The sequence below is a fragment of the Bos mutus genome, chromosome 29 (assembly GCF_027580195.1).
Source record: "Bos mutus isolate GX-2022 chromosome 29, NWIPB_WYAK_1.1, whole genome shotgun sequence".
Lineage (NCBI taxonomy): Eukaryota > Metazoa > Chordata > Mammalia > Artiodactyla > Bovidae > Bos > Bos mutus.
This window is the reverse complement of record NC_091645.1, coordinates 8960295-8987678: the sequence shown is the minus strand read 5'-3', so window position 1 is coordinate 8987678 and position 27384 is coordinate 8960295. Positions and strand designations below refer to the sequence as shown.

Sequence of the window (27384 nt, the reverse complement as noted above, 5' to 3'; positions counted from 1 at the left end):
TTACAGCTGAGAGGAACGAAATTTCCCGTCCTCTTACAGACTGCCCTCTTCCCCTCAGCGAAGGGCCAGCCTCCTACCTGACTCTCTCCTCTTCAGCCCTCTTCAGGGCGGCGTCTCGCTGCAGAACCTTCATGATGGCCTCCTGCTCCTCCTCCGTCAGGAAGCTTAAGTCGATCATTTTGAAAAGTGTTCACAAAAATGATAGGAAAAAACACAGCCTCAAATTCCCCAAGCCGAACAAGTCACCGTAGGCAGGATGATCAAAGGATAAAAAAGTGCAGTGGAATAGTATCTTGTTCAGTTCTGCAGCAAAAGTCTTCTCTCCGCTAGGCAAAAGTTTTAGGTGGCTGATAGCAAAATCCTAAGCGCCCTTTCCCTCGAGGCAGTAGTGGTCTGGAGGGTGATGTCAAGAGGAAGCACTCAGGATGCTGGATTCTCAGCCAGACAGGTCACTTGTTCCTGCTGCGGCATTCCCACTCACGTCCCCTCGCTGGACCAGTCTGAGACAGTTTATTCTCCTTCCGTCCGACATCAACTCAATGAGCAGCCACAGGATCTGAGCGTCACCTGCCTGGGGAATCATGAGATGGTAAATACCAGATAGCGACAGGCAGCAGTTCTCATTATTAGAAGATTTCAAACATGTCGGGGGGGGGGGGGGAAGTGACCATGTGAGATGGTCTCCGAGATCAGGGAAACCAGTTCTGCCAGCTTCTTGAGCAAATAGAAAAGGGTCATGAAACGTGCTTCAACTCAATTCTAGACCGCCGAGATGCAGCGTGCACAAAAATGCCTGTCAATGTTTAACGATCCACAGAGGGAAGGGATGGTTGCAGAAAGATGGCGGTTCTCTCCGCAAACGCATGAGAGGCTAGGCTGAAAGGTCACACTAAAGATCAGGAAGACCTTATTCCAGTTGTCAAGTGATTACTGGTAGGAAACTAGAAATAAAAATTCACAAATGCCCCCTTCTTCATGCACAGGGATGTTCCACTAACGTGCATCTGTGCTCCGAGATGATGGAAGAATTATTATCAGATAGAGTAGTTTGCACCATAGTGAAAACAGTTATTTTCCACTTAGTCCCACCTCTAACTTTTGCTGGACCTGGAGCAACTCACCAAGCTGTCTCCCTTCATTTCCCAGCAGAAAGAACACTGACTGTGCGTATATAATCTGGGGGAAAAAAAGAGGCAGGATTTCAAAACACCTCACCATTCAAAGTGAGCATTTCTGCATAGAAACGTAGGCAAGAATCCTATTTTCTTCGAGGCATTTTAAGCCCATGAGCAAGGACATCCCCGGTGGTCCAACGGTTGAGACTTCACTGTCCAGTGTTGGGGATGTGGGTTTGATCCCTGATTGGAGAGCTAAGATCCAACATGCCTCATGGCCAGAAAACCAAAACATTAAGACAGAAGCAGTATTATAACAGAACTCAATAAAGACTTAAAAAAAAAAAAAAAGGTTTTTGAACCTATGAGAACAAGGTGCCACCTACAGAATGCCATAGCCAGGCTAGACTTGAGGAACTACTCCAGGACTGGGGTCCTTTAACAAGCAGAGTACTGCATATATAGTAGACACTAAAAAAAAAAGGGTTTACTACATTTTAAAGCAGCCCTACTCAATAAAAGACAGTGTGTACAGTAACGTAGTAACGTCTATGAATACATCTATGAATAAACTCTTTGCTCTTTGGCAAAAGAGATCTACAAGGAAGTACTCCCACTACAACTGTCTAACTACAAAACATGAAGCAAGTTACCTAACCACTCCGAGGCTCAGGATTCTCATTAGGACATCCTTCAAGGGTTGCCAGGATTAAATGAAATAATGGCTAGAAAGCAGTGCATATCTTGCATCCTGTACCAAGAGTAGCTGCTAAAAATATACTCTAACTTCCTTTCTGAGTTCACACTTTTGTTCCATTCAGCTGGCAAGAATGTACTGGTTACATGTTTTCCTTTTCTTTTTTGTATTTTTCTGATCTCCCTGATGAAGTTGGGACTTCGAAGGCACGCACTCTGGTGATCTTTATTTTTACCTTTCTGTAGTTCTTGACATACTGCCCACAGTGACTACGCGAATTTTAAGATAACATTTCACATTCACTTTTTAAATCAGCATGCACTCCCATGTATTTGTTGTCGCTGTTGAGTTGCTAAGTCACATCTGACTCTGCAGCCCTACAGACTGCAGCACACCAGGATTCTCTGGTGCATATATTACTACTTGTGCATATATAAATAAATATATACATGTGTGTGTGTGTATGCGATACTACAAAATTGCATATATTACTGCCTGCTTAATTGTCTCAAAAAGGACTTATCCTTCAAGATGAAAGTTACTGTCTCCAAGAAGCCTTCCCGCATTCCCACAGCTGGAGCTAAATGAGCTAAATGCTGTAGTACATTCGATTGTTGTCGTTACTGTTTAGTTGCTCTGACTCTTTGAGACCCCATGAACTGTAGCCTACCGGGTTCCTTGGTCCATGGACTCTCCCAGGCAAGAACACTGGAGTGGGTAGCCATATCCTTCTCCAGGGGATCTTCCCGACCCAGGAATCGAACCTACATCTCTTGCGTTGCAGGCAGATTATCACTAAGCCACTTCAAGTACAGTATTCCTAACTCTTCAGTCCCTCCCTGAAACAGAACAACACAATCATGCTGTCACTAGAGTAAGCAGAGTATTCACCCCTATCTTCCACATGGTGGGCTTGGCCTGTGACTGACTTTAGCCCATGAATTGTTATAAATGTGATGCAAGTACAGGCTGTGGATGTGCTTGTGTGGTTTGGCTCAGCTACCTGTACTCTGACCATGGGCCCCAAGGAGAGCTTGCCCTGGGTAGCCACTGCCTCTTCAGTCTGGGTCCCAGAAAGAGATACGAGGACAGACCACAACTTGATCCACCTGAAGCTCGGCCACCTTAGCTGACCTGTAGGTACCCAAGCAAGAAATGAATAGTTTTGGTTGGAAGCCACTGAGGTTTGGGGTTGTCATACAACAAACACTCTTGTAGCAGGGACTTCACTAACACAGAAACTTTCTCCTCCACCTATGTGTTTCCACTGCGATAATGATTTGTCTGCTCTGGTCTCTCCCATCTGACTGTGAGTCTCTTGATGTGAAGAAATAAGTGAATGAGTAAATGACTGAGTGAACCTAATCTAAACAGACAGCTTCACCAGGCGACAGCTGTCTCAGTTCTTTCATGCACAGTAGCTTTAGTTCATGCACAGTAACTTCCTTAGCTCTCAGAGGCTGGCAAGGAAATGGACTCAGGCCACCTTCTGGGAACCATGTCCCTGGGCATCACACAGGTTCAATGGGAGATTGTTTTTAAGTCCAATGAATTGAGGACAGGAAGCAAACAAAGGAGAAAAATAAATTGTCCAGCAGTGGAAACTGGCAGGGGGGGCAAGAGGGGAACTGTTGGTTTCCACATCTTCAAGGTGAACTATGAGCTAACCAGTGCTTCTGTGTAAAAGGTTCTAGGGTTAAGTTTTTCCTAAAAATAGGATATTTATGGGACTTTCCTGGTGGTCCAGGGGTTAAGAATCCACATTGCAATGCAGGGGATATAGGTTCCATCCCTGATCCGGGAATGAAGATCCCAAAAGCTGTGGGGCAACTAAGCCCAAGTACCACAACTACTGAGCCTGAGCACCACAACTACTGAGCCTGAGCACCACAAATACTGAGCCCGAGCACCGCAACTACTGAGCCCAAGCACTGCAAATACTGAGCCTGAGCACCACAACTACTGAGCCCAAACACCACAACTACTGAGCCTGAGCACCACAACTACTGAGCCTGAGAACTGCAACTACTGAGTCCATGTGCACCAGAACCCATGCCACAACTAGAAAGCTGGTGTGCAGCAATGAAAGATCCTGAGTGCTGCAACTAAGACCTGATGCAGCCAAATAAACAAATAAAAACACATCAAAAAAAATTTTTTAATAAAAATGGGCTATTTAGTGAGGCAAAGGGCAAGGTCCTCATTTTACAGAGAAAGGAGTAAAGGACTGGAACTCTTGTCTCCTAGACTCCTAGTGAGAGTCACTACCCAGCCAGATTGCAGAAGAACCCTCAGATGGCAGTCAAGACTCTTCAATCCCAGGTGCTCCCCCAACTCCCAATATTCTCAACAGTTATGAGAGCTAATCAAACATTCATTTCACAAACACTTACTGAGAGCTTATTCTGTGCCTGACACTGTTCTAAGCAGTGATACAGTGATTGCTGGAGATACAGCAATGAATAAGACATTTAAAACTTCCTGTCCTTGTGCAGTGCATATGCCAGTTGGAGGGGATAATGAACAAATTAATAATAAACACACACACAAAATTAAAAAACGATTAAATTATATAAATATGGGGAAGGTAATAAGAACTTTAGAGGAAAATAAAGCTGGGAAAGCAATAATAAGATGAGGGGTGTTGGAGTTTTAAAGAGTGTGGCTAGGGCAGGTCTCACTGAGGGGATGATAACTGAGCAAAAACTTGCCAGAGATGAGGAAACAAGCCACACAGGTGTCAGAGGGTCCTGAGGTGCGAGTGTGTCTAGAGTGTTCAAGAAACTTCAAGGCGATCAGTGTGCCAGAGGGACAGAATGGAGTGGGTCAGAAAGGAAATAGGTCAGACTGTTTTGGGCTTGGAGTTGACTGTAAGATTTCTGGATCAATGGTAAGGGAAGGCAGGAAAAAAGGAAAAGGGAATAAATACTTACTGGACACCTCCTACATGACTGGAAGTTTACATATATCATCTCACTGGATCCTCACAAAGACCTGAGGAAGGTATTTTATTACTCTGTGGTGCTGGAGAAGACTTGAGAGTCCCCTGGACAGCCAGGAGATGAAATTAGTCAATCCTGAAGGAAATCAACACTGAATATTCATTGGAAAGATGATGCTGAAGCTGAAGCTCCAATACTTTGGCCACCTGATGCGAAGAGCTGACTCATTTGAAAAGACCCTGGTGCTGGGAAAGATTGAGGGTAGGAGGAGAAGGGGATGACAGACGATGAGATGGCTGGATGGCATCACCGACTCAATGGACATGAAGGACAGGGGAAACCTGGTGTGTTACATACAGTCCATGGGGTCACAGACAGACATGACTTAGTGACTGAACCACATTTTATTACATGTGCTTTTCAGGGGAAGACTATGAGGCTCACGGAGGTGTTTGCCACTTAGCTTGTGTGTGTAGCAGGGCTGGCATTTGTTAGAACAAGTCACCGCTGGCTTTGTTAGAATAAGTCACCTCGATATTGACCTCCCACTTAATTCTCTCTTGCACACAGATCCTCAAACTGGGGAAGCAGAAAAAGAGCCCTTCTGTCTGCCTGTGGACTCTCATTCTCTGCGTAAGCACAGAAGAATCAGTGGCCCAGAGCTGGCTGTCAGCATGGGGGCAACCTCAGTGCAAAAATCCGGGAGGGATGAGCCTTGGCAACAGGGATGCCTGACGTGTCCACAGCAGGAGGAGGATGAGCAAATAGTTCCCTAAGGTTCAGCCCTCCCTCCCGCCCTCCTCCTGCAGCTGGAGATTTTTCTAAAACTCAGATGTGACTAGGGCACATTCCCAGGCTTAAAACCCTTCACCAACTTTCCACCATCCACTGGCTAAGGCTCAAAGCCCTCACCGCAGCCTGTAGGGCTCTCTGTGAACTAGCACTGGCTTTCTTTTCCAAGCTCTTTTCCTGTCACACTGAACGTTTTCAGCTCCTTCTGCCTTCAGACCTTTGCATATACTTATCCTCCCTCCTGGGCTTCCCTGGTGGCTCAGAAGGTAAAGCGCCTGCCTGTAATGCGGAAGACCGGGGCTCGATCCCTGGGTTCCTGGAGAAGGGAATGGCAACCCACTCCAGTATTCTTGCCTGGAGAATTCCATGGACAGAGGAGCCTGGCGGGCTACAGTCCATGGGGTTGAAAAGAGTCAGACATGACTGTGTGACTAACACTTACACTTACACTTTCCTCCTAGAACTCCCCTCCCTCAACCAATACCTCCTGGGTCTCAAGTGAGATGGCACGTACTACAGACATCTTCCCCATCCTCTCAAGGCCAGGCTGGTGACGCTCTGGGGGGCTCCATTAGCCCCTAACTTCCTCACCCAGGATACTCGGCATAGGATCCCAAACCCCCTCTACTCACGTCTGTCTTCCCCTGGTTTATGTGCAGGCCTGGGCGTCCGAGCGCTCTGTGTCTCCACCCAGCGCCTGCCACTGCGGCTCCCCTCTACGTAACAGGCCCTCAAGTATCTCATCCGTGAACACAACTGGAAGGGAACTCAGCTCCCCTTTAACATGAACCTGGCGCAACACTGAAAAATCAGCCACGTGTTCCTCACCGGGTTCCAGCTCCAGGCCTTCCTCACGACTGTCTGGTTTACATCAATCACACGACTTCTCCAAGCCTCAGTTTCCTCACCCGTACAGTGGATCTATTCACTCCTACCTTCCCTTCCTTACGGAGATTATAGTGAGGCTCTGGTGAGAAGGAAGACAGTGTCAAGGACAAATAAGGAATGAGCAGCCATAGGGGCAGCAGCTGAAAGGAACACGTGAGGGCTCCAGGTGCAGACTTTGCTTAATTCCAGCTCTCCTTGTGCCGTTTTTGAAACATAGAAATACAGAATCACTACACTGTATAACAGGAACCACGAGACTGCTGCAGGTCAATCATACTTCAAAAGCAAACTCATAAAAAAAAGAAGACATCAGGTTTGTGGTTATCAGAGGTGAGGCCTGGGGACAAGGGGAATTGGAAGAAGGCAGTCCAAAGGTACAAACTTTCAGGAACAAGATAAAGAAACACTAAGGACAGAATGTACAACATGATAAATATATTAAAACTGCTGTGTGTTAAACATGAAAGGGGTAAGAGAATAAATCCTGAGAGCTCTCATCACAAGATACATTTTTTCTATTTCTTTAATCTTTATATCTATATGAGATGATGGATGTTCACTGTAGTTACTGTGATAACCACTGCATGATGCATGTAAGTTAGATCATTATGCTGTACATGTGTGTGTTCAGTTGCTTAGTCGTGTCTGACTCTCTGTAGCCCACCAGGTTCCTCTGTCCATGGGATTCTCCAGGCCAGAATATTGGAGTGACTTGCCATTCCCTTCTCCAGGAGACCTTCCTGACCCAGGGATCAAACTCTTGTCTCCCAACGCTCCTGCACTGGCAGACAGATTTTCTTTTTTAACACCGAGCCACCTGTACACCTTCGATTTATACAGTGCTGTATGTCAATTATATCTCAATAAAACTGGAAGAAAACAAACCAAAAAAAAAATATCTTGCAAGTGTCAGCCCTGTTCTATAAAAGCCACATCTATAAAAGCCTATTCTCTTTGCCAGCTGTCCAAAAGTTAAACTGAAGGGAGAAACACCACAGCTGGTGTCTGCTTTTGATGCCAGCAAAGAGAAGAGTGAGGCTTGTAGGCCTAATCCCCATCACTCGGCCAGCCAGACCCAGGCTAAAAAGCCTGATTAACAGCAGCATTTGTTCCCACAACTCGCTCTGCTCCAAGGAGTGGCCCTGATGGCACCTTCTCCTGTCTAGGCCGGCTGCTGCTGTCCCAAAGCCTCAAGGAAGACCATAACATTCTCCATGACCTCAGGGAAGGGAAGGAAAACTCGAGGAAGTCCTGACTCTCACATGATGAGGTTTTCAGGAGAGAAGCAAACTGTTCTGACAGTCCCATGACATCAAGAAGGAAGCCGTGAAAGAAAAATCTGGGAGGCAGCAGGAGAGCAGAACAAGTATGCTCGAGTCAGGGTGGGTCTGGGGGGAAAAAAGACAGCCCTGATCAATTAAGAGGCTTACCCCCGGCAATGACAAACCGTCACGTCTAAAACCAAATGCTCAAATATCACATGACGTCCCTTGTATGCAGAACCTAAAAAGAAATGATATAGATGAACTTAGAAAACAGAAAGAGACTCACAGATTTAGAAAATGAACTTATTGTTGCCACGGAGAAGGAATAGTTAGGGAGATTGGGATGGTCATGTACACGTGCTCTATTTAAAATGGATAACCAACAAGGACCTACTGTATGGCAAAGGGAACTCTGTTCAGTGTTATGTGGCAGCTTGGACGGGAGGGGACTTTGGGGGAGAATGGATACATGCATATATATGGCTAAGTCTTTCAGCTGTTCACCTGAAACTATCCCAATATTGCTAATCAGCTATGAAGGTGAAAGTATTAGGCGCTCAGTGGTGTCCAATTCTTTTCAACCTCATGGAGTGTAGCCTGCCAGGCTCCTCATGGAGAATTCCTTCCATGGCATTCTCCAGGCAAGAATACTGGAGTGGGTTGCCATTTCCTTCTCCAGATCTTCCCAACCCAGGGATTGAACCTGGTTTTCCTGCATTGCAGGCAGATTCTTTACCTTCTGAGCCACCAGGGAAGCCCCCAAAATTGTGTTAGTCATTCAGTCATGTCTGACTCTTTGAGACCCCATGGGACTGTAGCCCACCAGGCTCCTCTGTCCATGGGATTCTCCGGGCAAGAATACTGGAGTGGGTTGCCATTCCCTTCTCCAGGGGTTCTTCCCGATCCAGGGATCGAAACCAAGTCTCTTGCATTGCAGGCAGATTCTTTACTGTCTGAGTCACTAGGGCAATACCTCAACACAAAATAAAAAGTTCAAAAGAAAAAAAAAAGAATGCTAACCCTCAGAGAGGCATCCAAGGATAAACAGAATAACCCACAGATGGTTCCTGAGAATCCTGAGAAGGAATAAATGGAGTGGGACAATCTGAGACGCTTAGCCTACTTCCCTCCCGACAGAGAGATCTCTCGTCCCACCCCCGCCATGCCCCCTACCCCGCAGTCATCAGACCACCGGGCCACACGGCCAGGGCTCCCAGGCCCTGGGCTGCCAGCTCCTCCGCTGGGCTGCCCCATTTCTCAGGGTGTTCGCGCCAAGGTTGAACTTGCCCGCCATCCCCACCCTTGCCGCCCTCGGCTCACTCTCCCTTTCACACACCAGTCTATGAGGCGGACAGAACTTGTGTTCTCCCTGCGCTCCTCTGTTGAGAGGGAGATGAACTTCCTCCCCTGCGCTGTTCCTCACAGGATGTTTTCCGAGCCCCTCACCATCTCGGTCATGTTTCTCTAGGCTGAAAACTGAGCATGTGGTGCTGAGATCCATCACCCACAGGAGAGCGGTTCATCCCTCTGCCCATCGAAAACGGCAGGTCTTTTCCACATGCTGTGGAGGACGCGGAGCTCGAGGAGTTAAGTAATGTCCACAGCTGCTCAACCAGAATGTGATCTGAACTGAGGGCTGTAAGACTCTGAAGAGCACTGACATATATACACCACCATGAAGAAAACAGACAGCTAGTGGGAAGGTGCAGCTTAGCACAGGAGGCTCAGCTCTGTGCTCTGTGATGACCCAGAGGGGTGGGAGGAAGGTCCAAGAGGAAGGGGACAGATACACACATATAACTGAGTCACAGCGGAAACCAACACTACATTGTAAAGCAACTATATTCCAATAAAAATAAATATATGTTCACAGACAAATACTAAATAAAGCTGCTACTTTTAATCTGTCACTGCATGCCCATCCCCACTTATTCTCCGAGAGGTCGCACAGCTCATCAGGCACAGGGATGAGACCAGACCCCAGGAGTCCTGGCTCCCGGCCAGGCCTGTTCTCACCTGCTGTTCCTCCTTCTGGATGGCCTACTTCCTTCTGTGTCGTTTCCTATGAGCGGCACCCCCTGGCTCTCAGAGCATGGCATGCTCTTCTCTGCCCAACTTGTCAGGAACAGGAAAATGACTGGACCCTCTGGGGTTGTTTCGCGGATAGACGTGGAAAAGAGGACAAGTATGGGTACAGAAAAGGGCGCCTGCGTCAACACGCAGGTGTTTATACCAGCTCATTAGCCTCTGAGAATGAGAGCAATCCCTGTCAGAAACTATTCCTAAAAGATGCTTTGTGTTCTTTAAACTCAATCAGAATTTTTTTTACATGTATTTTATTTATTTATTTATTTTTAAATTCATTTATGTATTCTAATTGGAGGATAATTACATTACAGTATCATGCTGGGTTTTGCCATCTATCAACATGAATTGGTCACAGGCATACATGTGTCCCCTCCATCCTGAATGCCCTCCCACACCCTTCTCCCCAAGAAATGTGTTTATATGAATAGCAAATTTTGTCCACAGCCCTGTCAAGGAACAATGCCATATGAATATTTTGTTTCTACATGGTCTATGCTTTCATCATTATTAAAAAAAAAAAAACAGGTAAATTACTCAATCTAATGTGTTGCCTAAATTTGGATTCTTGAGAGAATAATTGCCTTGTGACGGGTCCAGAGTAGCTTCTCAAAAACAACATGAGCTTAATGAATAAATAAAATGAACACATGAAATGAGCCCAGGAAGAAGCAAACAAATGAAAAAATACAGATGGAATAATAAAGAATAAGTTATCCAATGAGTTTCTTTCTTTTTCATAGAGGAATAAGTGAAAAAAATCAAAATTGACGGGCACCTCAATAAACAAAGGTCTCACTTTGGGGGGGACTCTCCCGAAGGTGGAAGCCATTTTTCTACTTCAGGTACCTCCTTCGGGACAGACTGACGCAGCTGACCAGTAACATTTCCCGTGGACTGACTTGGTCACCTTGAACTAAGAACTGAGAAGAAAAGATTGTTCCTATGTGACAATGCTCCCTATCCCTTAATCTCATCTTCCAACTTAATAATAATCTCTGGATTTCTAGGAAGGCTCACCTGCCATTCCCAGGCAAGTTTAGATTATAGTACCCACAGGAATCTAAGAGTTTAATCAAGTCCCAGGCAAGGGTAAGATAATGGGCAATCTGAGGAAGATAGTACCACATACACCTACCCTCGTGGGGCTTTCCTGGTGGCTCAGATGGTAAAGAATCCACCAGCAATGCAGGAGACCCAGGTTCAGTTCCTGGGTTAGGAAGATCCCCTGGAGAAGAGAATGGCAACCCACTCCAGTATTCTTTCCTGGAGAATTCAATCATGGACAGAGGAACTTGGTGGGCTATGGTCCATGGGGTCACAAAGAGTCAACACTTTCACAACCTACTCTCATACAAGTACTATGTTAAGTAGTAATACAGGAGGTATAAACCAAGCATCAGAGCCATGGGGACTTAGGCAGGAGATCAGAGGAAGAAAATCTTGGAGGCTGAGAGGAAGAGAAGGGGCATTCTGGACAAGTGCACTGGCCATGAAACTATGAAGACAGGATTTTCAAGGCTGGTAACTGGAGTGTGATCACAAATGGGGAAACTGTATCTGGGGTCAAACCCTGAGAGGCTGAAATGCCAAGGGAGGGAACTGGAACTTTTCAGTCTCAATAAATATGCCTAAACCACCTTTTAAAATCTGTATTATTTGGGAATATCAGAATTTCAAAAGATAAAAACAGTAGAGAGAAAGGAGCTGAGGAGATAGGCAGCTGAAAATTCATTTTAATCTTCACACTTAGACTGAAAACTCAAATCTAAAAAAAGGATGACAACCTACAAAAGGGATGACTTACTTTGACAACACACCGAGGAGCTCAGAGAGTATGAACATGGCCCATCAGACACGGCACAGAGCTGCTGTGAGAGCCAACAGCCACGGGCTCTCACTGATGACACAGCTTGGGAAGCCCCTGGAGTCGTGCCTCCAGTCAAAATGCCAGAGAGAAACTTCCTCTCCCCGGGCAACCGCAGCATCCACGAAAGGCCCGGATCTCAATTCTGAAAGAGGGGAAATCGTATGCCCCCAAAGCTGTAATAGTGTACACAATCCTGGCCCTCAGAGAGCTTACATTCTGGAAAGGAAGATAGATGTGAACCAGCCCAGGAAGTCCTATGAGGCAGAAGAACAGGATGCTACAAAACTTTTAACCAGGGGGCATAACACAGTCTCGGGGCCCAGGGAAGGCTTCCTTGAAGAACTATGACTTCTGCCAACTGTAAACTCTCAAGGGATACCGAGATTGGAGATTCTAGCACTTTAATTAACCTAATCATTGCTTACATCCAAATCTGGCTGATGAGTGGCTCATTCCCAGATATCACGTAATACCTATTGAAGACCAGGACTTCCTGGTGGTCCAGTGGCTAAGACTCTGTGCTTCCACTGCAAGGGGCGTGGGTCTGATCCCTGGTTGGGGAATTAAGATCCCACCTGCTATGTCGGGGGAGAAAACAACCCACTGAATCAAGTTCACAATGTCATGTGGCAGCCTGGATGGGAGCAAGGTTTGGGGGAGAATGGATGCATGTATATGTATGGCTGAATCCCTTCACTGTTTTCGGCCATGTGGTGATGTTAGTCGCTCAGTCGTGTCCAGCTCTTCGTGATCCCATGGACTGTAGCCCGCCAGGCTCCTCTGTCCATGAAATTTTCCAGATAAGAATATGGAAGTGGGTAGCCATTCCCTTCTCCAGGAGAATCTTTCCAACCCAGGGATCAGACCCCAGTCTCCCACATTGCAGGCAGATTCTTTACCGTGTGAGTCACCAGGGAAGCCCCCAAAACAAAATAAAAAGTTCGAAAGAGGAAAAAAAAAAAAAAAGACCCAATGAGTAAAAGTAGACAGTTTGACCAGGACTGCATTGATTAAACACCATATTTAATGGGGCAGTGAGGCAGGGGAGAAAGATCTTCAGGGATGAAGTTCAGGAATCTGCATTTTATGAAATTTTCCCACATGATGTTTGGCCAGGTTTGGGAATCACAGCTTTAAAGGATTCCTTATATGTCAGAAATGACTGGTTACAGAGCACAACTGTCAAAGTTAAGCGTATTCATTTGTATAGCAATTGTTTCCCAGCTGGAACAAAAGCAAACACAAAAATGAAGTAACAGCTGAACCATGGAGTCACAAGCACCTCTTTGTAGAGATGAGGAAGGCGAGATGCAGAGGGGTCAGAACACTTGCTTAGGGTCACATGGCTCCCTAATGTGAGTGCTGGGACACCCAGAGGGGACTTCCTTTCTCTTTCAGGACAGAGACAGTCTCAACCCTCAGAAGGATTTGCAAATGGGCTAATAAAGTGGGTTGAGTTGCCTTTCACAGCAGCCCTGAAACCAGCACTTGATAACTACAGCCATTACAGATGAATTCTACATTTAATTATTTTCCAGGTTTCAAATTCAGAGGAAGGGAGTGGAAGAATCAGCTGATTTATTAACCAGGCTGGAATTAAACCCAGAATCATAAAGTTAACTGAACTGTAGCCATCATCAGCTCACATTTTAAAAGAACTATTTAAACCCTCACTTTTGCTACAATCATGTACATTCTTGCTCAGCCTGGCAGCGAGGGACTCTCTCCAAATGTCCAAACTCAGGGGTTCCCAAACCTGGTTGTACATTAGCATCACGTGAAAAGCTTTAAAAAATACATCCATGCCCAGGTCTTTGCCTCCTATCCCTTCTCCATGCCACCCCATGCCAGTGATTCTGATTTAATTGGTCTGGGGTCATATCTTACCCTAGATGTTTTTTTAAAGCTGTCCAGGGGGTTATAATATCCAGCCAGTACTGAGACCACTGAACTCACTGGTCCTCTCCTCCTTCTGGCCTTGGCACAAAGTGAGGACCTTGGGTGAGGCAAGCAAGATGCCCAGGGCACAAAATTCACAGTCAAGGTTGTGTGAGCACAGCACACTGTGCTGAAGCACCCTGAGAGTGAGGTCTCCCTCCTACTCAGGCACCCTGGGCACACGACTAAGGAGGCACCCACTGTCAGGGTATGGCAAGTGCAGCCCGTGTATTTGTGTGAGCCTGTCTCCATAGATTCTGTGCCCTGGGTACCTCACTGGCCTTGCTCAGGCCCATACCTCCACAAATCCTTCTGGTCAGGCCATTAATTATCCCATCAAAGATACATCTACTGCCTCCTGTGTGTGAGGTCTTCCTTGTTCCGCTTCATCCTCTAAAGAGACTCTGGTTTTGAAATGGATACAGGTGAATAACGCCAACCACATGCATTAATCTTACCCCTTTGACATAAGAGGCTGCTGTGATGGAGTAGGAAGACACATTGGTTTTAAAGTCAAAAGACGCCTGGAAGGGGACTAATCCTTCATGAGTTCTTTGGCAGTTCTGCTACAGATGCTGGGTTTGTTACTTGGTCTGTGCTTTGTAGATAGTAAGGCCTACCTTACAGGGTTTCTGTGAGATGACATTAGGCTGTAAGTTAAATGGTCTGGGACATAGTAGGTGCTTCATAGACACCAGTTGACAATAAATCTTCAACATTTCATCAACTCTTATCACCTTTTTGAACTTTCACCCCTGGTGGTACAGTGGTAAAGAATCCACGTGCCAACGCAGGAGACTCAGGTTTGATCCCTTGGTCAGGAAGATCCCCTGGAGAAGGAAATCGCAACCCACTCCAGTATCCTTGTCTGGGAAATTCCATGGACAGAGGAGCCTGGTGGGCTACATGCTATGAGGTTGCAAAAAGAGTCAGACACAACTTAGCGACTAAACAAAAACAATAACATCACCTTTCTGTGCTACTTGAGGTTGGAGTGTTACTGCTGCTGCTTTTTCTGTTTTCCTCTTTAGACTGTCTCCTTCTTCTAACCTCCCACCGTATTCTAAAAAGGAGTCAAACTCCTGGTCTCAGCAAACACCTCCGCCCCAGAGGCCTTTGAGTAGATTAAAAAGAAATCTAAACTTGGGATTGGGGTTTGGCAGTAGAGAGGATGGGTAGGAGGATCCCATTTTTAAATTACCCAAAATTCTTCTATATCTTGTCATCTCAGCCCTAGACCTCAGCTTGCAAAAATCAAAGCCAAGAGTCTGGCATCCTTGTCTCTGGCTCTACATTAACAGCCCTTCTCTAATTTTGCTTCTTCTAGAGCGGGGCAGAGAGGTGCTTTGGCATCCTCAAATCCTCAGTACCTAGTGTGGTGCCTGAACTCTCAACAGCTGCCTCCTTTATTGAATAAAGGGAACAAAAAAAGAGATAATAGGGACAAAAAAGGTTTGACAAGTTAGCATCTGTAGATGTGCTAACTCCCTGGTTAGCACATGTGGTCCTCCAAAGATGTCCACATTCTAATTCCTGAATTTGTGAATACAGCACATGGTGAAAGGGGCTATATGGACATGACTGAGGATACTGTGATGGATAAATTATCCTGGATTATGTATGTGAAGGTGAAGGTGAAGTCGCTTAAGTCGTGTCCGACTCTTTGCGACCCCGTGGACTGTAGCCTACCAGGTTTCTCCGTCCATGGGATTCTCAGGGCAAGATACTGGAGTGGGTTACCATTTCCTTCTCCAGGGGATTTTCCTGACCCAGGGATCGAACCCGGGTCTCCCGCATTGGAGGCAGATGCTTTAACCTCTGAGCCACCAGGGAAGCCCATGCAGACCCAAGGTAATCACTTGGTCCTTAAAGGAGGAAGCAGGATGGTCTGAAGGAGACAGAAGAGACGTGAGGATGAAGACAGGTTGGAATGATGAGCTTTGAAGATGGAGGAAGGGGCCATGAGCCAAGGCAGGTAGGCAACCTCTAACAGCTGGAAAAGGAACCAAAACTGATCCTCCCTGAATGTGCCCAGCAGGACCTCAGCTCTGCCGACTCCTTTATCCTGTGAGACTCATTTTAGACTTCTGACCTCCAGAACTGTAAGATAAGAATGCTGTGTTGTTTCAAGTCACTAAGTTTGTGGTAATTTGCACAGCAGCAACGGAGAAGGCAATGGCACCCCACTCCAGTACTCTTGCCTGGAAAATCCCATGGACGGAGGAGCCTGGTAGGCTGCAGTCCATGGGGTTGCTAGGAGTCAGACACGACTGAGCGACTTCACTTTCACTTTTCACTTTCATGCATTGGAGAAGGAAATGGCAACCCACTCCAGTGTTCTTGCGGGGAGAATCCCAGGGACAGGGGAGCCTGGTGGGCTGCCGTCTCTGGGGTCGCACAGAGTCAGACACGACTGAAGCGACATAGCAGCAGCAGCAATAGAAACGGACAGAGCCTGACAGTGTGCCTTATTCATCTCTGAACTCCCAGCTCGTTGCCTGGAACCCCGTTAACTAAATGCAGCCTCATAAGCAACACCAAGGGCTGACGCTCCTTGTGTACAGCCAATCAGTTGCCAGCAGGTTCGGCTGATTGAATCTCTGCGCTCCGTCCAATTCAACCTTTTCTCTCTTTTCCTCTCTCATTTAGAAACAGCATGGGCATGAACTGAACATGGCTCCTTTAATTCTTGGTTCATCCTCTCTCCTGGCTATCATACACAGTCCAGCTAGACTCATATTCCAAAGCCCTACTTTGAGGATGCCATACTCAACTTAAGAACCCTACCTAGTTCTTCAATAGAATTTGTACCCTGCTGTTGTGTGAAAATTATATAAATCTTAATTATGTTAATTGGCTCATCGCATTTTTCAGGGCTACTATTATATACCTTTCCACTTTTCTGTCTATTCATTCTATTGTTTTTTATTCTATTGTTTTTTAAGAATTTGATATTGAAACTCCAAGTAAAAATCTTAATTTATCTACCCCCAAAAAATTGTAACACATAGTGAAATTACATGTAACTTTGTTCTGTATTTTCCAAGTTGCCTGTAAATGAGTTATCATACTGTCATAATTTAGAAAACAAAAAATAAAGAAAAAAAGAATTTTAAGCAAAGGAATTAAATCTTCACAATATAGATTAAAAGGTGACAACAAACAAACAGATGCAGCTCTTTGGAAAACAAAAACAAAAACACCTTCCCTAGCTCTTCCCTGACTACCAAAAAGTAAAAAAAAGTGAAAGTGTTAGTTGTTCAGTCATGTCCAACTCTTTGCAACCCCATGGACTGTAGCCTGTCAGGCTCCTCTGTCCATGGGATTCTCCAGGCAAGAAGACTGGAGTAGGTGAGGATCTTCCTGACCCAGGGATCAAACTCAGGTCCCCCACATTACAGGCAGACTCTTTACCACCCAAGCCACCAGGGAAGCCCTGATAGCAGAGTGAGCCCAAATTCCTTGTACTGATGTCTTTATCCTCCCAATCTCCCTATCCAGTCTTATTTTCCATGGAGCCTTTCCTACGCTGTGAATTCCAGCCAGACCAATATCAGCTGTGTACAATCATCATCAGGTATGTGTTATTCTCCTCCTCTGTCCATGGGGATTCTCCAGGCCAGAATACGGAGTGGGGAGCCTATCCCTTCTCTAGGGGAACTTCCCAACCCAGGAATCACCTGGAATATCTTTTCCTTATATCTCCACACACCCAAACCTTACCCATCACTCAAGTCCCAGCTAAAATGACACCTCGTCCATGAAGCTGCCCCTGTAGCCCCCTGTCCCCCCACAAATATGCCTTCCATAAGCTGGCCATAATTGCCTCTTTCACTGACCCCTCACAGCTGTTCTCCGTACGTCTCTCATCTGAAGTACGAAAGAGCACAGGCTCTAGAGTCAGGCAGACCGGGGTACAAGGTGACACTCTTGTGCAAGTTACTTGGCTTCCCTGAGTCTCAGGCTTTTCATACGCAAAATGGGCATCATACCTTTCTCACTAGGTCGTTGAGAAGATTTAAGCTCACATATAAGCACCTGACGCACTGAGTATTCAATAGTTACATAAACATTACAGAAACTTATATACATTACATGCCAAATTCCTTCTCCTTTGGACCATGCAGCAGAGCGGCTGGTGGGACATTAGTTCCCCAACTAGAGAGGAAACCCGGGCCCACAGCAGTGAGCGTGGGGAATTCTCCCAATTCCCATTTCTAGATTCTTTAAGGAGAGGGTTTATTAAAATATCCACTTCATTTTTGTAGACACACAGTACCTTGCATGCAGTGATTTTTTTTTTTAAACAGATTTTTAATATTAAGCCACCGATGTGTTGGGAGCATCTACTCAGGCTTCCTGTTCTGTGTATAGTGAGGATGGCCTCATTTTTCTCCATTTCAGAGAGAAGGGGAGAAGTACACTGGCTTACCTTCTGATCATCAATGTTACAGAATTCTTAAGAGGGAAACTTTCTAAGATCTACTCTCATTAGTTAATGCCTCTCCACTACTGTTCATTCCAACCAACAATAAAAAATATTGTTTTCATAAGCATAAGTTATACATTCCTATTTTAATGTCACTGTGTTTGTTCTAGCTCAGAGAACAGCTGTTATTCCAAAGCTAGTGGGACAAAGTTCACTTTTACTCCATCACGTCTAGAAATCCCACACTGGACACGATCCTTCATTCCTTAGCTGGGTATGCAGTGGAGTCACCTTCCTTTTAAAGGCATTCCTTAAACCACTTTTATGCCAGATGAGAAACCTGGCCCTTTATTTCTCAATCCAGTTGGCAGCATCATGAAAAGCAAAGAACAAGAGATTTAAAGTCATAAGATCTGCTTTGAAATTGAGTCACCCACTTACTACCTTGGTGACCAAAACATACCACATACCTGAGTCTCCGTTTCCTCCTTTCTAAAATTGAGACTAACCACTGCCCACCTCCCTTGCTGAAATCACTACAGGGGTGAATGACATCACATGTGGGAAGACAGTTTGTGCATTGAAAACTGCTGTACAGCCACAGTTATCCAGTCACCTTCTAACACAGCGTGAGCTCCAGACAGACACCCCTAAGACTGGATAGGAAAAAATATTCATGGAGCACTTGAGAAGAAATGAAGGGTGCTTTCGCTTCACCTGCCTGCAGAGAGTCCCTGACACACAGCAGAGAGGTAGTATAATTGTAGATGCCAAATAACCACAGGCAAATTCCCCTCACAGGATTCTCAAAGAATATCTGACTTGGTATCTACACAGCGTTCTGAGATGAGAGTCCCGAATGAAAGCTGCTATTCAGTGTAATTACCATGTAATTAGTCACCACCATCTCTACCTAGGCATCGAGCCAGACTTTACATATAAGAACATCCCTGAATCTTCAAAACCCAACCATCCTTTAAGGTAGTCGTTGTAATCCAGAAAGATCTTCACTGTGATTGAGAAGGTATGAGAAATAACCCACCATATCTAAGATAGCACTTGGCAGTAATTAGCACTTAATGTTAATTAGTGCATAACACTTTTTAAAGGGCAGCAGCCATTCCAATTTTGGTCTACTTTCCCTCATACTCTCATCCCTTATTTCCCAGGACAGGCTGACTCAGACTCAGTAGAATGCCTCACTGAAGGGTAAAAGCCCTAATGAGCAAATCTCATGAAAAATTCAGCTGGTCTTTTGGAGAAAAACAGCTGGAGCTGACCTTAAGAATTCCACTAATTTCCCCCTACCACACAGCCTAAAAATAGCCAAAGAGCATTTCTAGCTAGTGATGGCCTTTCCTTTAAAGGACATAATATGCAAAAAGGCATGCTGGGGTCACTAGCCCAAACCATGCAGTCCCCATGATAAATCCTTGGCCAAATGTTCCTATGAGAATCTGCCTTCACAAGGTTAACACTGGAATTTCATTGTGAAGGCTCCCTCTACCAAAGCCTCTTCCCCAAGCACCACTGGGTCTATACAAAGATGTACATTAACAGCCACTGTGCAGCCACAAGAACTTCCATTCTTGGTTCTCACTTTCCAAATCTGCCAAGTGAAATGCTAGACTCTGATGTCCAAGGTCTCCTTCTGGTGTAAGGCTCCTTGGGTGGTTCATTCAACACCTCCATGTTGCTTAAAATTCAGACCCCTCAGTCTTGCCCGGGCCCCTCCAGATCTGCCTCCTGTCTTCCTCTCCATTTTCCCCAAATCATACCCTGATGTTCCTTAAATTTACCTCTAACACTTCTATGCCTTTAGAACACAGAGCTCCCTCTGCCTGTAACACCCTTTCTCAGCTTCTTAGACTCCTACTCATCTTTCAAAGGCTTCCCAGATGGCTCAGGTGGTAAAGAATCTGCCTGCAGTGCTGGAAACTGGGTTTGATGCCTGGGTCAGGAAGATCTCCTGGAGAAGGGAATGGCAACCCACTCCAGTATTCTTGCCTAGAGAATTCCATGGACAGAGGAGCCTGGCAGGCTATAGTCCACGGAATGGCAGAGTCAGACACAACTGAGCAACTAACACACACACACACACACCTTTCAAGCCACAGTCCAGGTATCACCTCCTCTAAGAAGGCTGCCCCTTCCTCACAGTTGGGTTAGAGTCTTCTCCTCTGTCTTCTCACAGGACTCTGTAGTATACAGAAACTGCCTGCTCATTTATCAGTTTCCCTTATGAGGAGCCTGGGTGTCTGAAGGTAGAGACATCATTTTCCTCTCTCGTTCCACCACCTGACCGAGTACCTACCACTTGATATTTTCTGGTACTAGATCCAATTCCACCAAAGTACCACTTGTGTTTTAAGTTGCTATTCCAAAGAACCAGAAAGTGAATTTTTTTTTAAAGGAATGTTTTCTCTACTCAAAAAGCAAGAAAGAAAACTATCTCCAAGCTTTTGCCTTATTAGGAAAAATACATATATATAGCTGTTTGTAATTGTGACATAATCTTTGTGGAGTTGAAAAATATACACTACATTTGTTTCTGGGAAACCTCTCTCTAAACTCACTGAACCACAGTTTTTTAAAAAGGAGATTCAAATTTAGAAATGATGTCCGACTTGGTGGGTTTTGGTTTTTTGAATTTTTTTTTTAACCAAGAGAAGGAAAAAAATTTCCAAAAGAGATAAATTATACACTAAGCTTTCTGAAAATTTTCTGCTTGGTCCTGGAAAATCAGATGATAGGCAACAAGAAATCATGTGATTTCATATAGGAAAGCAAAATGCCTTATATTTAGCACTAGTATTATTGAAAGTTATGTATGTGTGCTATAAAAGATAAAAGCTAAATTAATGCAACTAATAGGTAGGACTTGGGCTTGATGGAAAAGTTGAAGAAATAGACATTTTATCTTCCTTCAATACCTTCTCCCACCTTTACATGCATTGCCTCTATACCATAAGCCAAATCAGTAAAGCAGGCAGTGTCACCGTGGATTTTTTAATTCATTTATTTATAATTGGAGGATAATTGCTTTACAATGTTGTGTTGGTTTCTGCCAAAGCAGGCAGTGTCCCTGTGGATTTTTTAATTCATTTATTTACAATTGGAGGATAGTTGCTTTATAATGTTGTGTTGGTTTCTGCCATACATCAACATGAATCAGCCATAGGTATACATATGTCCCCTCCCCTTGTCATCTCTGTTTTATAGATGAGGAAACTGAAGTTCCTGGAGGTTAAGGGACTTGCTTAAACCCATCCTGCCTCTAAACTACAGAGCTGGAATATGAGCCCAGGTCTGCCTGGCTCCAAAGTGCTATCTGACACACCAGAAAGAGAGTTACGGCGGAAGAACCAGCGAGGCACACAGGTACCCTGTGACAGAACGCAAAGGTACAAAGACGAGCTGGGGGTTCCCTCAAACTCCCACGCACCCGAGACACCAAGCTTTGCAGTACCGAATGCTATTAAAACTTGATGTGTATGCAACTAGTGATGAAGGGAGTTTTATTCTTTCTGTGATCCAATGATCAACATCCACAAACAAACTCAAGTGTGGACCACTGGCAGAGACTATGATGATCCAGCAGCAGCAGCAAATCTGTTTTTCTTAAAACTTCCTGAACAAAAATACTTGCACCAATCCAGAAAAGAGCTTTATAGTGGTAAAGAATCTGCCTGCCAATGTAGAAGACACATAAGATGCAGGTTTGATCCCTGGACTGGGAAGATCCCCTGTAGGAGGAAATAACAAGCTGCTCTAGTATTCTTGCCTGGGAAATCCCGTGGAAAGAAGAGCCTGGTGAGCTACCGTCCATGGGGTTGCAGAGAGTCAGACACGACTGAGCGACTGGACACGCATGCCCAGTGTTAGACAGTCCCTGAAATACCCTTCAAAGGTAGGCAAAAATGATCACTGACACTTCATTAATTCAGGGGCAGCCTGGAGGAAGAGACAAAGATGAATTTTGGTTCTGCCACTAATGACTAAAACCCTTGGTGGTTTCACGTACCTCTCTGGCTGACCTCACCTATCAAATGAGGCATTTGGTTTCTGATCTTATCTTCCATTTAAATAATTTAATTTTCTCATGACCATAAAATCAAGTGATCAGAATGAATTCCAGTATCAGTGCCAAGCTATCTGAGGAAGAAAGAGATGTAGAGAAAGATTTTGGAGGAAAAAAACACCATCCTGCTGCCTAACGCAAAATGTTTTTTTGAAAAAGAAAATCCATCTTTCATAAGATACAGTTATATATTGAGGGAGAGAATGATAATTAGGAAAATAAGGTATAAAAAATGACAAAAGTTGTCCTTCCCCTCTCTCTGTCTCCCTCCTCCTTTTCTGTCTTACTGGCAGGGTCTCCTGTTCGGGGCGGGCAAGGCAGTAAGGATTCAACTATCAAGTGTGAGACCTGGTTCCCATCGTCAAAGAGATTCTGGCTCCCGGCAATAGTAACAGCTCCTATTTGTACAAGGTTGGGGGTTTACACTATTCTCTGGCATATTTGCTCTTCACAGCACTCCTGGGAGGTAGGGAGGAAGAAGTGTCATCATAACCCTTTTATGGATGTGAAAACGAGGTTCAGCAAGGTCAAGGAGCTTGTCCAAGATCACAAAGCTGCCGAAGTAACAGAGCAGGACAGGGAACGCATGCGCAGAGGAGGAACAGGCCTGCAGACCAGAGTGCAGTTGCGTCAACTGTGTAATGAGTGGGGCGGTGAAGAGGGGAAACGAGAGTGGAGCTTTGACTGTGGGGTGAACCAGAGACAGTTCACAGCCTACACTCATGGAAGTCCATGCAGAAGACAGCACAGCACTACTTTAGAGGGGTGGAGTACAGAAAAACAAAAGGATGTCTATATTTATGTGCACACAGAAGCCTACTGTCTTTCATTTAAAAAGTGGACGTTCTTTAGTTACCATCAGTAATCAGCATGTGCACTCTGGGTATTTTTCTCAGGAGCAGAAATGAGTGGCTCTGAGCCTCTTGCCTGGGCACTTGCTGCGGGTACCAGGGAAAGGGCCAGGTGGCATTAAGGACATGGAATCTCCACCCACTGAGCCAGGGTGAAAATCCCTGACCTTGGCACTCTTGATCATTACTGAAACTACCTGAGCTCACTGACCTCCTCAGTCAGGTATTCTTCTCTGTCAGAGAAGCAAGTCACATGCTTGCACCTTCCGCCTACCTTCCCAAACTGCACTCACTGCTACGGAGCCTCAGGAATGTAATTAATAAGCAACCTGGACCTACTCCTGAAGTGGGAAGGAAGAGGAGGCGAGTGTCTGGGAGAGATTTCAAGGTGATGATAGAACCTCAAAATTACCTAACAGCGCAATAAAACAGGCCCAGGCTCTGTATATCACAGTTGGATTTAAGCAAAAAAAAAAAAAAAAAAGGAATTGGGGCGTTTGTGGATTCAGGCTAAGAGTCCTTGAGAGGAGGGACTTTAGACACAGAAGAATGAGATTAAAGTTAAACCACAGACCTCTTGAGGAATTTAGGTGACAAGAATTCTATGGTTTACTCTTTGCAGAATTATAGATCTTATTTGTTAACTAGTGAGACTTGAGTCAACTCTCCAGAATTCCGATTCCAATTTCATTTCATCAGGTAACATTTCAAACAAAACCTATTTCATCAAGGGTGCTGAGATGAAATTCACACAATATAGGGGAGTAAGCAATCCCCCGTGGTCCCCAACCCCAAGCAACTGGCAAGAAGTCAGGATGGGATGGAGGCAGGGACTATATGATGATGGTACCCAGTAAGTGGTTTTGGAGTTTAGACTTGAAAGCGACTCTTTCCAATCAGGGAGAATATAAACCTTCTCTTCCATCACAGGTGAGCCCAGTATTATTTGCAGAGTGGATGCAATGACCAAGGGAAAACAGAGCTCCAAGCTAGAGAGCAGAACCAGTTCCAGCACCTTTCTGGTGTCTTGAGGAACTATCAGAAGGCACCAGAGCCTTCCACAGATACCCGCCAGCGGAGACCTGAAGACCTGTCTGCCCTTGAGCAAGTGCTGAACAATGACTAAGCTTAGTGAAGAGGAACAAGAATAGACACACAAGTACTAGATCTACCTACCCACCCACCTATCAATGTCTAAAATGCAGTGTGGGTGTATATATATATATATTCAAATATATATATTTGAATATAACAGTATTTATATACATAAGTATATGCAATATATATATATATATATTTACTTCTCAATCATTTGTAACCAATTTATGAAATCCTGACAACCCTTCATCTATTCTTCTATAAAGAAAACTGTTGCTAAGTGACTGTAAAATCAAGATTCTGATGTCCAGGTGAAGGATAAAATCAGGCACCTCTCTCCCATAAAACAATGTCCTAACAAGGCTTATTTTGGTTCAGATGTAGTTGGGGTTCTTGTTTTTGAGGAGATGAGCAGTATAATATGTGATGTTGTACAATATGATGTATAATATGTGATGTTGTATAATATGATGTATAATATGTGATGTTGTATAATATGATGTATAATATGTGATGTTGTATAATATGATGTATAATATGTGATGTTGTATAATATGATGTATAATATGTGATGTTGTATAATATAATACGCTGCTGTCACTGTGAAGACCCACAATGTTAGAACACTTACATAACCTACGTCACTGAATCCTCAGCAACACTGTAAGGAAAGCAGTGTTACCATTCCCATATTACAGAAGAGGGACTGGGCTCGAAGGAGTGAAGGAACTTCACCCCTGTCCATCTTCTTAAATATTGGTTCATACACAGATATGAGCATACGTGTGTATTTTATAGATAAGTTACCTTCTGCAACTTTCTAAAAGAATTTCCAGTTTTCATTTCAAAATGTACAAACATATGGGTCAGGTAACACTTATAAAATCTCATTATTCTTATTTTTTTCTGAGTGGAGGTAAGTCTTAAACGGTCAAGCTATAATGGAAAGCTGAAAATTGAGGTAAATCAATCTTATCCATAACTTTGATTACAGAAAAAGATGGGCACTCATTTCATAAATCTTTAATCAACAAAGGTTGAAGAATAAATACCTCCTAAGGACATCTGTGTGAAAGACTTACCAGGTACATCACACTCCAAAGAGAGTGTGATTGTGGAAAAACCAAATGTACTGGAAAAAGAAAACTGTCATGGGAATTAAGGTCAATCTCTCTCACACCGCTGATGCGCCCAGGCTATGTGATGTTGTGCAACTCACTCAACCTTCTGGGTCTTTGTTCTCATTGGCAAAATAAGGGCACTTAAAAAGATGATCTTTCTTTTCCAAAGAGAGATCTCATAGATCCAACAATAAAATGCTCTGATTCATACTGGTGAAAGAGCAAAATTCAGACGCCAGCAGAATTTGGCTACGATGGACCATGGCCCCATAACTCACAAGCACACTTTTCATCTCAAAGCCCAGAACAATACCATCCCAATCTGGCAGGAGCAAGTTAACGGGGTCATTCAGTAGTGCTCAAGCTCCTCTAAAGAGTAAGCTATTTTGCAGCCAAATTAAATAGCCCTTCTTCTTGACAGCTAATAGCAAACTAGGCAAAATTAGTTATCATTAACTAATAATAACTATAAGAACATCAAAGACTTACATAGCACTGACCATATGACAGCACTGTTCTAAACACTTTTTAAATTGTTTTAATTGGAGGATAATTGCTTTACAAGGTTGTGTTGGTTTTTGCCATACGATAATGCCAGTCATAATTGTATGTATATCCCCTTCCTCCTGAACCTCCCGCCCCCTTCCTATCCCATCCCTCTAGGTCATCACAGAGCATCAGCTGGGTTCCCCATGTCATCCGGCAGCGTCCCAGCAGCTCTCTACTTTACACGTGGTAGTGTGTATAAGTCAACGCTACTTTCTCAGTTCATCCCACCCTCTCCTTCCCCCGCTGTGGCTATGAGTCCATTCTCTATGTCCGTGTGTCCATTCCTTCCCTGCAAATAGGTTCATCAGTACTGTTTTTCTAGATTCCATATACATGCATTAACAGAAACACTTCATATTATTAATTCATTAATTTCTAACAAAATGCCAAAGTAAGCGTTGTACAGCTAAGGAAACAGGCTTAGAGAGACTGAACAACCAGTAAGCAGCAGCACACGACTCAGCTGTTGTTCAGCCTCAGCATCCAAGCTCTTGACCTCCACGTCACCCTGCCTCTCTCCGACGACAGTGTCACAAAGCCCACAGTCCTCCTCCAGAAGCCTGGACTGCAGTCTCGTCTTTCCCCTTTCTCTCTGACCCTTGTGGACTCTGGCTTGGCTCATTTCCTAGTCTCTGGCAGACTCTGCCCGCAGGTCTCCTCGAGCTGAGCTTTCTGAAGCAGCCCAAGAAGAGGAGGCGCCCGGAGACCCCCAGGGGCCCAGCAGACGCACTCAGCCCTACAGCCCAGGATCACGTGTTCCAGCGCGAATGGCGCGGCCTGACCCGACACCACGTCCGAGCATCAACCTTCACCCAACACCTTAAAATTCATGCTTCTCAGACCCCAGGAGAACTCTCACCTTCACCAAGAGACAAGGTCAGAGGAGGAAAAAAAAACAAAACAAAACAAAACATTTCCCCAGGAAAAGCATCTAATGAACTCAGATAAATTAAGACTAAACTTTTCTAAAAGTTTAATGGTAGAGATGGGGCAAGATGATCGTCTGAAAATAGAGTTTGGACTTTAAGGGCAGCTTAACCACCAAATGCCTTAAATTCCTTCTGCCTCATTCTTCCCAAAGTTACCAAGAATAAAAAAAGAGTGTGGTGAACCTCATGTGAACATGTTGCAAAAAGGAACTAAGTAAATGAATAGAAATGTGAAGAAAAAAAATCTTATCTAAAGATAGGATATACTCTGCCTAACTTTTTTCATCTGAGACACAAGAGAAGGAAAAAAGAATGGAAGACAAGACAGAGGGGATGAAGGAGAACTCATCAGCCTGCAATGCTGTCACTTCAAAGTCTGGGTCCATAATTTTATTATTCTCCAAAATAACAGCTTTCAAATGCCACTACTATAAGTTGTGATACAAAGGAAACAAATGATATCATCATGCGGCTTAACTTTATGACATGTTCATTTTATTACACTTACATACATCAGAAGCACAGAAAATGACCAGCCTTCAACATTTCACTAAAAAACAAAATTATCCCAAAAAACCCCATCACCTTAAATTTTAATTTTTAATTTCTTCCCACAATTCCACAGAGCTGATAAGGGAAAAATGTTTCCATCTTCTAGACTTATATAAACTAGTTTCTATCAGCCCTGAGAATCACTAGTTACACCACAGCCTTCTGCCTGCTACAATACACCA

General features: G+C 44.5%; 1 protein-coding gene across 4 annotated transcripts in view; it reads right to left on the bottom strand.

Moving 5' to 3' along the window:
• SYTL2 (synaptotagmin like 2) overlaps positions 1-27384 on the bottom strand; it is a 120087-nt gene that overhangs the window by 65350 nt on the left and 27353 nt on the right. For 3 of the 4 annotated variants that reach the window (XM_070365239.1, XM_070365242.1, XM_070365241.1), the window contains exon 2: positions 78-571. In XM_070365239.1, coding sequence (XP_070221340.1) covers positions 78-178 — 101 coding nt within the window. In that variant the 5' untranslated portion in view covers positions 179-571. Of the gene's footprint in view, positions 1-77; positions 572-7864; positions 7938-27384 lie in introns of all 4 variants that reach the window. The other variant, XM_070365240.1, reaches the window with a different exon arrangement.